Consider the following 11,540-nt stretch of genomic DNA (forward strand, 5'->3'; position numbering starts at 1 on the left):
GTATCTTCCTTCTGCATTAAAACTTCCTATTTAAGTGATGTTTTCCCCCTTTTATTTAAGTGCCATTGTGAGGAAATTTTTAGAACCTTTGTTTGCTAACACTTTACCTGGTTGATTAATGAGAGGGAATCCCTATTCACCAACATTAAAAACATGACATCGTTTATCAACATTAAATAAAATTATCTGTAGCTATTCGCAAGTATATAATTTTAAAAAATATATTTTTGGCACTGCGGTATCTCGCCTTTATTTTTGCTCGGCATCTTTACTAATGTTGAAGGAAAGATGACGCACTTAAGGAATGCAGTAAGAAAACGGTTCATTTATAATGTTTGTACGTCACAAGATTCACAACACATCAAAAAAGTAAAAAAAAAAAAAAAACTTATTCAGCAATAAACTTATAGTTACATATATTAACATAGCTTTATACACACCTCATTCAAATTTTTCGGGCCAAAACTCCTGCTTTATGTAAAAAAAAATAAAAAAAATTGACAATTAAAAGCGTAACGACGCAGCTAACCAGAAGTACTACCATGGTGTCGATGAATGGATACAAGACACACGTTCTGCTCGATCGCTGCTACGATCTGTGTGAGAGTGCAGTAACAAGGAGAAATTCACTGTATGGCAAATCTAAATAATGGAAGGTTTCCAAACGAAGTTTAATTGGTATTCACCTCGGGTAAAAATCTTCAATTATTAAAGCTTTTTTTTGTATGTGTGTTTTATGTGCGTTTAAAAACTTCTCATTTTACAAAACTAATAGTAGTGTGTGTATATATATTCCGCAGAATGATTCAGTGATTAAAGACTAAATAAATATAATTCCAAAATATAAAATATGCCACGAATGGAAATCAAGGACGTAATCCAGTAAAAACAGAAGTGTTCAAGAATATAAATTTATTCCGTGTAGAAGCTTTACCATTTCGAGCTCAAGTAATTTGATTTTAAGTTAAAAAATTTTAGGCGTAGATATATAACGGAACTTAGTGGTATTAAATACCGTATTATGTATATGTAATGCGAAGTTTCAATAAGTGTAAAAAATTGAAAAGTATCTTTCGATACAAGAATAATTTTTTATGGTACAAAAATTGGGTCTTTTCCCAAGAAAATTACTTGTAACACGTTAATAGTTTTTCCTTCCTCCTTCAGCCTCACTTTCAGTTAAATTTAAAGCCTAAATAAACATTTAAATGTATGATAAAATTTATATATGTATTATCTCTGGTAGAATGCTTAGATATCTGAGTCTAGCATTGGCATGTTTCAAAGGAAAATTAATGCCCTTGTTTAGACATAAAACCTTTTTTTTCATTTACTAAACATTACATTTCACTTTATTAAATATTTATACGAACATATACAAGAATTACCAAAGTTTTACAAACTTATCTATAAAGATTAAATATCTTATGTCTAACTTAAGAGCTCAATTGGACTAATAGTGTTCCTGCAAAATAGTACATTAGTAACCTTATCATGCATAAAATATGACAGTTTAAAACATAATTTTACTAAACAAACACAAACAGGGCAATGTCAATGGAACCGAAGTGACAAATCGTTTTCCTAATATTTAAAAAATTGGAAAAAGTGCGGTTTTTCATCTGTACAGAAATATTTCCAGAAGTAGATGGTTTAGAATAAATTTTAGAAACTTAATAATGTCGTAAATATCAAATTAAAATATTTTTTTAATTGTATCTAAATTTCTTTCAAACAAAAACTTTGAAACAAGATTGTAATTATTACTTTAAGGATTATTCTTGATCTATCCACGTATATGCAATTACAACAGTCAAACTATTGCCAGTCATTGAAATAATTATTCTGTAGGGCTACATTACGTGTTTGTGTTATCTTTAAAAGATTTGTGCAATGGGAGTGCATGACTTGATGTAAGTTTTTGGACATACACCATTGCTAAGAACTTTTTCTGTTGAAGAAAAACTAATAAATAAAATAAATAAATAAAAATAAAAATAAAAATACTCAAAAAAAGATACAAAAACACACAAAATTAAGCAAACAATTGCTGTTGTCAACAAGGATATGAACACCACAAAATATTCCGAAACAGGAATATGGTCAGCAAACAAAGAAAAAACAAAGAAAAATGTACTAAGAGAACGAAAAAATCCCCACAAATGATGACAACACAAAAATATTGAAACCCAAAATAATTCAGCACAACAGTTGAAGCGAGACAAAAAACATGACAAAACGAAAAAACAAACAAATACAATAGTTTTACCTAAACAGAAACAAGCGACGTTTCGGGAACTGCTATCTGCTCCCGTCCTCAGGCAGAGACGCACATGGTACGGAAACACAGGTACATTTTTCTTTGTTTTTTCTTTGTTTGCTGACCATATTCCTGTTTCGGAATATTTTGTGGTGTTCATATCCTTGTTGACAACAGCAATTGTTTGCTTAATTTTGTGTGTTTTTGTATCTTTTTTTGAGTATTTTTATTTTTATTTTTATTTATTTATTTTATTTAATAGTTTTTCTTCAACAGAAAAAGTTCTTAGCAATGGTGTATGTCCAAAAACTTACATCAAGTCATTGCGTGTTTGTAATAAATAAATGAATTTTGAAGTTATACCGCAAAACGTAAGCTAGCATTGGCACCGAATCAAGGAGGACCAAATTATTTTGAACTATTTACTCTTTGACCTGTGACAAAAACTATAACGTAAGTATCACACCCCTCCACACATTAAAATTGGTGCCTGTGAATACTTGTGAATTCCTATTGCTGTCATATTTCATAAATCACAATATGTTTCATACAAAAGAAAAAAAATGTTACATAATCATATTTAAACACTGTCAAATTTTGCAACATTACCCATTTGCAAATTCACACAAATTAACAGTTTTTTATTTGTGCTCGTTTGATTGACTTGCAATTAAATTCCAAACAAGATCTCAACAACTCGGGTACATTGCAGAAATGAAAAATTGTATTCTTTTGCAATATTTCGGATTTATGCTCATAAAGAAATAACGGTTAATTTATTTTTACGATGTTTCCAATGGATAGCAGATGGTGTCTCTTAAAATTAATGTTGCAGTTACATACAGGTGAAAAGTTTTTTTTTTTAATTGAAAGATAATAATAAATTTTAAGAACAGTGCAGAAACGTATCTCTACAAGGTTTACATTAGACACATTAAAAAGTTATCTTTGCAATGTTTCTGCAGCAAGGCAGATGTATGTGTTCACACGTGTTGTTGTGCACGGGCGAGGATCAGCGCCAGCGGTGCGAGAACACGACCCCCGCGCTGTGCGAGCGCTGGCCGCGCGCCGGCCCGTCGTACACGCGCGTCCAGCGGCCGTGCGCGTCGACGCGCGTGTTGCCGTCGTCGCTGCGCCACACGTTGGCGCGGCCCTGGGCGTCCACCACGGTGCCCACGCCGCGCTCCCTCGTCGCCGACACCGCCACGTCGTTGTCGCGCTGGGCGGGCTGCGCGCCGGGCAGCGGGTACTGCGGCGCGCCTGGCTGCAGCGAGCGGCGAGGCCTCTCCCGCGCCTGCGCAGAGCGACCCTTTTAGCTTGTAAGGGAACAGTGACCTGAAGCCGTGAGACAGACCGCACGTATGACACACGGATCAGGCGCGGACAAGTGTTTCTCGGCCTTAGGTTCCATTTTTTAATTTTTATAAGAGTAATATATGAATGTTATCAGTGTTAATTTTGGTGTTTGTTTTTATTAATAAATAATTTCTATACAACATTAAAATATGTAATAAAATTCACTTTATGAATTACATTTATAACTAATAAATTTCAGTGTTCAGTGCAGAATGAAAAAACTAAACGAAGCTTTAAGTTTAAACACAGACACCCAAATTAATAATTTAAATTTTTTTAATATAAAGCATAGTAATTTTCATAATCCATGTTTTGGTGCCATATCGAATGTTAACTTAATAACTATTAATTTTTTCGTACATTATTATTAAAGGTAGAGGCATAGTATTATTTGCAAAATTCAGTTTTTTAGGTTCCAACATATATTTTATAAGAGTTATAAATTAATTATATGTCTTATAAAAATCTTAAATTCTTATTCATTTAAAATTCAACTAAATAATTCAGTGATGTATAAATACTGTTAAAATTAAACCATTAATTTTTACTAATTTATGTTAAATACACGAAAAATATATAAATGTATATTTACATTAAACAAATAGTAGGTATATACAATTTTTATGTTTTATAAAACCAAATTATTATTATTTAAATATAAAAATAATTTCCTGACCAATGGTGAAACTCATGATTAATTAAATATAGTAAGCGCTTTTATAATTTAGCCAATATTTTCTCAAAAGAAGATGTCCCCTACGTTTTTAGAAACACTGTATAAATCTGCATAATCGTAAATATGCCTGTCTTCAAATTTGATGTATTTGGTGAAACATTAACCAAGGATGTAGAATAAGCATTAGCGGTGCTATTAAATAAATAGTTGTTTTTTTTTAATTTGACTGGATTTATATAAACAACTAAGAACCTAACTGCCTCGACCTTCAGTGGATGAATGTTAGAAAGTGGGTGTCGTGAGCTGACCATCAGTAACTCCGCCGGCATCATGGCGGCCTCCTCGCGCTCCAGGAAGGGGCCCTGATGGGTCGCCGGCCAGGGTCCGGGCAGCTCGTAGCGTGGCACCGCCCCGCACAGAGCGAGGCCCACGGACAGCACCAGGACGGACAGCTGCATGGTCGAGCCTCGTTGAGTCTGCAGGACAGCCCCACTCACTCTCCGCCGGCCGGTCTACAATACACACTTGCACCCTTCCCTGCATCCCTGCACTTGGTCGTGGTCATACTGCTAGGTGCTTTAGACTCAGGGAGGGCCCACTATTACCGGGATCATAATTGAAGTCATAAGAACGATCCCCTCTTCCATTTCTCATCTGAATAGCAAAACATGTAAACGAATTATTTTTTGTTGATGTAATGCTATAATCGTTGTTTATTAATACTCACTTCATGACGGAATTGTCATGATACTTCCTATCCAGTTCTTTTCAGTCTATTAAAATAAAAATCTTGAACCATCCCTTTTACATAGAGGTCTGTTTCGTTAATCCGCATTTCAACAATACTTTTTTAATTACACTATTTCCATAGACATGCATTATTTAACATGTTAAACCCGGCGCAATGCTGTGCCTCCAGACAGGCAGGGCCGACATCTGGAGCCGACCAGGGATGGACCAAGCACTGCTCGAGGTCACAAAGCTTTGACAAAATGTTAACGCATGTAGGGAGGGGGACATATATTATCATCCTGCTCCCATAATCCTGTGTAAAAATTTTCATACCCACCAACAAATGAAAGAATGTTAAAGCAAACTGTGGCCAAAAATTGTTTTAACACTTCTTCCCACAACCCCTCCACTGATACAAATGAAATTACGAATACTAGTTTTTTTTCAAATTTTGTAATTGGAAAAAAAATTAGTTATAAGCAAATCTGTACATTTAAATAAAGACAGATATATTACTTAAAAATAATGTTCACTGTAATACTGGGTTCGTATTCTTACCCAAGGATTTATTGTTTGTGTTGTCCCAGTACCCCCAATAGATTCAATTTAATTTGTAAATCTTTCCCTAAATATTTTTAACCTTGTGACCTTCAGGAATCAGGACCCCTTATCTTGTGTTGCACTGATCACTGAAATCCTTTTCGGAGCTAAAGAGGGCTAAATAAAAATTAAATTCAGGGAATATTATCGTCGGCATACAAATATTTCATTGTCAATATTTTTTTAAAACATAAAAAAACATCAGATAAGGTACGTATTAGTTAAAAGAAAAATTAACTTTGGTATATCATTTTTCTTTTTATGTTACTAGATATTACCAATGTGTGTAACTACTGTACATTATATTGTCACCTTAAAAAAAATACGAATACAGTATTGAGATAGTAAATTGTAAGCATTGAATATTCTAACTTCTATTTTCTTAATAGATTATTTTAAATTATGTTTTGCATAAAACTTTGTGTTAATGAAAATTCCTATCTTGTAAAACTTAATTTTTTTTTGCAGATGAGATGCAAAATAAATCAACTAACAAATGAATATTAAAAATAGAAAGTTATAGATATCTATGTTACTTTAGCTCGGTTTATCACCACAATTTATTTTAAAGCAATTCGCAAATACATATTGCAATATAAAGTATTTTAAACAAATAATTATCATTATTGTTTCATTCCATATATCTTTATAGTACCTATCAAATTAAAATTGAGAAATAAATGTTTTTTGATATAATAAATTATGAGCTTAATAATTTCGGTTGTAATATTTCTAAATAATAAGCGTTAGAAGCGCTATTGCACCAGATTCACTCACCTTCAGTAAATACAGAGGAGTCTGGAGATCAACTACAAACCCATGGCAGTAGCAGTGTTCTTATATATTCGCGGGGCTGGAGAAACATCCTCGTGAAGGAAGGGGGAAGTTACGGATGATTGTTGCGTTGTGAAAACATACTCCAGTGAATCCCCTGCCTCTGTGGGAGGATGGGGTTTCTGCGAAGTTCATAGCCGAGCAATCAGCGCTGATAACCCGAGGTCACAGGGTTGCCGTCGCCCGCCGTCGCGTCACCGTGTGCAGCGAGGCCGCACAGGCCGCACAGTGGGTTTTTCAGGGGTTTGGCGGGAAGTGAATCCCCTTGGCTCTTGCACCTTTGATCGATGTTGTTCAAAATTTATTTCAACTGCTTTAGGGCCCCGTCTACCCAGCACTCACACAGTGTGCTAGACTTGGGAAAAAACTACGAGAATTGAAATACGCTCACGTTATCTGAGTGGTGTCTTTAAAAAAATATTAAGCTCTCTAAATTTTACGGTGAGGGTGGATGGGTAGGGTTTTATCCGTATTTAGTTTTTAAACTGTTTATTTTAGAAGGATGTAAATAGTTAAAACGCGTGTTTTTAGACAAATATATAGACTTTAAACGCCCGGTAAAGATTCCTTAAAGCACCCTAGGGCATTACATTACACCTTAATCTTCATTTCTCTGCCATGTTATGTAATGGTTATCACTCAGATCACAGAGATGCCCCATGCACGACTAGAAGACAGCGTGCCAGTACGCAACCTTGCGTCATACCACCTCACTGAAATCGATAAGCCCCTGACTTACTGGAGCTCTTACGTTTACACTAATAGGACGAGGTTTACATGTCTATTAATATGCGAATTCACAGTAAATCCTTCCAATTAATATGATATTCACACATATGGTTTACAGTTACAAACACGTTAACGTTTACTGTTTTTACTATATTTTTAATTTTAATTTAATAATTTTACCTTAAATAGCAGACAAAACTATTTTAACCTTATCGATTTGTTTATCTTAATGTACCAGGCACCATTACGTGAATAATTTTTATTTGAAAAATAATTTTGACTTTACATAGTATTGGTACGAATGCAGATACACGACCGCGTCTCACGCAGATTTCGTAGTTGACTGGTGGCTCTGCACGGCCACTGACGTATGGCATGCTGTCTTATGGCATGCCACGCGTGTCTGGCAGGATTACAAGGTTCCTCGCTACCCCATCTACCTTTTGATTCCACCTATCACCTATCACTCTGACTGACAACGTAATGACCCTCTAAGTGGTCTGAGAATACTGCGGGTTTTCCTAGGCCACCACGCGGAATGGCATGAATAAACATTCCCTTTCTGGACTGTTTAGATGTCAGGTCAAACAATTATCACGTGACTCGTCACGGCCAGACTCGTGGGTTAGTGAAGGGTGCCACAGGTATTTAAACGGTGACGCTAGCCTCCACGAGATTTCCAAGAGTTTGAAGAGTTCCGATGGGGAGTACGACATCGGCGAAGAAGGTGAGAGACACCATCAAGATAGGCGCAATGCGGAGTGACGGGATCGACAGAGTGCGACTGAGTGGCGCGAAACTGTGTGTGTGTACATGCACGAGGTAAGGAGTGAACCATTGTTGAGACTAGCTCCAATGTGAAGTGCGAAATGTGTACCTTGATAAACATTGAGTGTATTGCAGAAAAAAAAAGTTTTAGTGCCAGTGTTTGGTGATCAGACATTTTTAAGTATAATTAGGTATTAATAATGTTAATATTTGTAATTACTAAAACTGTAATAAAAATTATTTGGGCTATCGTTTACGAAGCCAATACTCCCCAAATGGGTCCTAACATTATGGTATCAGGATTTAGATAGACCAAATTAAATAATTTACAAATAATCAATAGATCATTAGAAAACATAATAAAAATTTAGATTTTCGTATTAAAATTTGTGTTATGAACTGTAATAGCATTTGTAGTAAAGTTGTGTTTGTTTTTATTAAAGGTTAATGTTAGTTCATAGGGGACATTACAGTGTTGTGCATAGTATAGTAGTGATAGGATGGAAGTGTATGTGGACACGAAAGATGCCGCCGGACGAACGTAAAAACATAATGTCTTTGTTCATCGGAAAAAATAATAAAATAGAGTAAATGAAAAACAAAACGAAAAATAATATAGTGCATTGCCAAAAAAAAAAAGGAAATTATATTGATAATAGCCAATAAGAGTTTAAGAATAAAATGAAGACTGCCAAGTAGCTATAACGGATGAAAGGAAGAACTACCGAGAAGATAGGATGAATGAGATGAAGAACTCTGTCAAGATGAGTTTAAATATAATCTGAAAACTGAGATTGAAGAAATAAAGAAGAACCAAGAAGAAATGAAGAAAAGAATCGACGAAACCGGAATTCAGTTCGAGAATAAAGTCAAATGTTTGAAATATTATCTCGCACAATAGGAACAACAGATTATTCAGCTGCAACAGGACACTATACGGCGTGTAGAAACTGTAACCGACGAGAGCCAACGGATGATCAATGAAGCCTCTACTGCTACCAACCGTAAAGTTTATCCGAGGAGGTTAAGGTGGAGGGCACTTCTAGCGGTAACTCAAAATTGAAGCCAAGCTTTGATTTGTCGGTAAGGTCACGCATCTGCCTCTTCCCGGCATGGTGGATGCAATTTCGTAGACTCGTCGTTAGTCATCGCTTGGGCATCCGCAAGAGAAGCTGTTTTAAGTGGCGGCTCCCAAAATTTAACGTATATTGTAGATTTGAGAAGACGTTTTTAACGTCTGTGGTCTGGGACATGCTAAGTAACATTGGTTAGGACATTTTTAATTCGTAGTTTTCGACCACAGGTAGCAGCATTGGCCTAGTTGTAGCTATTATTGGGAATCGGTGGCCACGACGTGGAGACAAATGTAAGTAAGCACTTTGTACCGTGCGTCGCAAGCGGTGGCGGGTTTTCGTTATAGAACTGTGAGAAAACTATCGTGCTAAATTGATAAAACGATTGGTTTGAGAAGTGCTTCTTGACTGCGAGTTTGTTGCCGTTTTTGGAGTGTAAATCTTTCTGGGTGGTAAAATGAATGAATTATTTTTTTTTGGTAAAAAGGGTGAATAAATCGACCAATGCTATTCCTGGCCGCTTTTATTTTTTTTGAAGACATTAATCTTCATGGTTAAGGAAGTAACTTCCAAAACTAAATTCTATTGATTTGATATTATTACTGGTGCCCAACAAAAAATATTCAAGTAATTTATGTGTGTACATTAGGTACATAATCTAAGATGACAGCCACCAGCACAATATAAAACACAAGATGGCAGCTGGACGTTATTCAAGATATCAACCTACAGAAGATAAGAAAAAATAATTGTATAGCTGTTTCCTCAGAATCGCAAAACAGCACGTGACGTTATCCAATATGGCGATCTTCAGCAAATTAAAACAATATGGTTGTCGTGACGTCAAATCAAAATTGCATGTGTGATTTTAGAAAATGAAATGGCGGGAGTTTCAACCTTAACGAAAAGAGCAACATATGCTATTGAGCACTTAATGGTGATGTCAGCATAACTAACTGCGCAACTTTAGGGAGTAGGACACTCAATACCAAAATGGCTGGATATATCAGAATATAAGATGGAGGAAAGTTCCAGAAAAAAATGGCAGCTAAGGTCAAGGTAAAATTGAAGATGAAAGACAATGGTCAATGTAATTCAATATGGCCGCCAAAACGTGAAAATCCAAGATGTGGGGCCGACTCCACATTCACTACCTGGCAAACCATGTCCTCGAGTCAGCATAATTATACTTCTACTAAACTATTTACAAATCCTGTTCATTATATATAGATAATTTATACAGTCACATCTTTATTTGGAATGTAGTATACAGAATAGAATTTTCTGATTATACATTTTTATTGATTCTTGGTTATATTTAGTACTATTTAAAATAAATCCTTTTTTTTTCATTTCCTTCCTCTTTTCCCACAAAGATGGCAATCTTAAAATTTAGAACTAATTATCTGTCTGAATATAAGTTAACCAACAAAAACCAAACTCTTCCAATTTATTTTCTATTTATCTCGTATATGAAATCCAAAATAATTGTATTAAGCTTATTAGGCATATTGTGCTTAGATTTATCTTGCCTATTCTGCTTTATTGGATTCAATATTTTTTTATTTTTAAAATAATTTTAACTCCTGTTATAACTTAAGAACGACAACATGTTGCCCCTAAAGACCAGTACCAACCAAACCAAATGCGGACAAAATGTCCAAGCTCCCGCCCATTTGCATAGTAGCCTTTCTACTCTGTCCAACTCTTCTTCCAGAACAATCCTTCGGTTTCCTGTAACCAACCTGCTTGTAATTAATGCATGAAATTTTGCATCCCGCATGTCAGTGCCCAGGGTTTTCCCTGTGTCTATCCAGGTTTTACCTGGGCCCAAATTATCAAGTTTTAACTTAGAATAGTCAGTGAGGGGAGTTAGTCATGGCTAAAACGTTGCCATGGCTGGCCAATCCCCTCCTAGCACATGATGCATGCTTCCTCTCCTGCATGGTTCATAACCTGCATGCTTAGAGCGTATAGGCTTCGGCCTGAGACGCACTTAGAGTCTTCCCTACCCAGACCCCTCCCAAATACACTTAGTAATTAGTAAGGTTAAAAAAAAAAAGAACTGATATTTAGGATTATGTTGGACATGAGAAACTATCTTGAGATACGTTTATTTATTATTTCCAATATCTTAATTTAATTTTATTTCGATCAGAAGGTATTTTTGATGTCAAAAACATATTTAAAATAACTTATTTCACAATTCAAGAAGTGGAACTTCACGACGTTGTATAAAAAAAGGTTGATAGATTCTTAATTTTTATAAATTAACCCCATAACTTACATTCTCTTTGTTCTTTTTAGAGTTTGTAATTTAAAAAAATATATATATTGACCGACTTTTTACCCATTTTACGGTCAAATATAGAGACATTATAAATGATAAAAAGAATTTTTATATATTAATTTGTAAGTTATTAATGCTCAGTTTTTGTCTTCATTTAGTTTGAATGTATTACTTAATTTTTTAATACCATGAAAGTTAACGTAACTACGCTTCACTGTATTT

General features: G+C 35.0%; 1 protein-coding gene across 1 annotated transcript; it reads right to left on the reverse strand.

The window, feature by feature from the left end:
* Window positions 1-996: 996 nt before the first annotated feature.
* Window positions 997-6,484, reverse strand: LOC134527090 (holotricin-2-like). Its single transcript, XM_063359441.1, has 3 exons — window positions 6,402-6,484; window positions 4,601-4,768; window positions 997-3,554 (listed from the first exon to the last, which is right to left on the reverse strand). Exons 2-3 carry the CDS (start codon window positions 4,748-4,750, stop codon window positions 3,273-3,275), a joined length of 432 nt encoding a protein of 143 aa, XP_063215511.1. The 5' UTR covers window positions 4,751-4,768; window positions 6,402-6,484; the 3' UTR covers window positions 997-3,272.
* Window positions 6,485-11,540: the final 5,056 nt, after the last annotated feature.

This window comes from Bacillus rossius, chromosome 1 (genome assembly GCF_032445375.1).
Source record: "Bacillus rossius redtenbacheri isolate Brsri chromosome 1, Brsri_v3, whole genome shotgun sequence".
Taxonomy (NCBI): Eukaryota; Metazoa; Arthropoda; class Insecta; order Phasmatodea; family Bacillidae; genus Bacillus; species Bacillus rossius.

Excerpts from the sequence above, each read along its gene's own strand:
- LOC134527090 (XM_063359441.1), bottom strand. The coding sequence starts at position 4,750 with ATGCAGCTGTCCGTCCTGGTGCTGTCCGTGGGCCTCGCTCTGTGCGGG. Across the intron at positions 3,555-4,600 it reads TGCCGGCGGAGTTACTGATG|GCGCGGGAGAGGCCTCGCCG; the intron begins GTCAGCTCACGA and ends CGCTCTGCGCAG.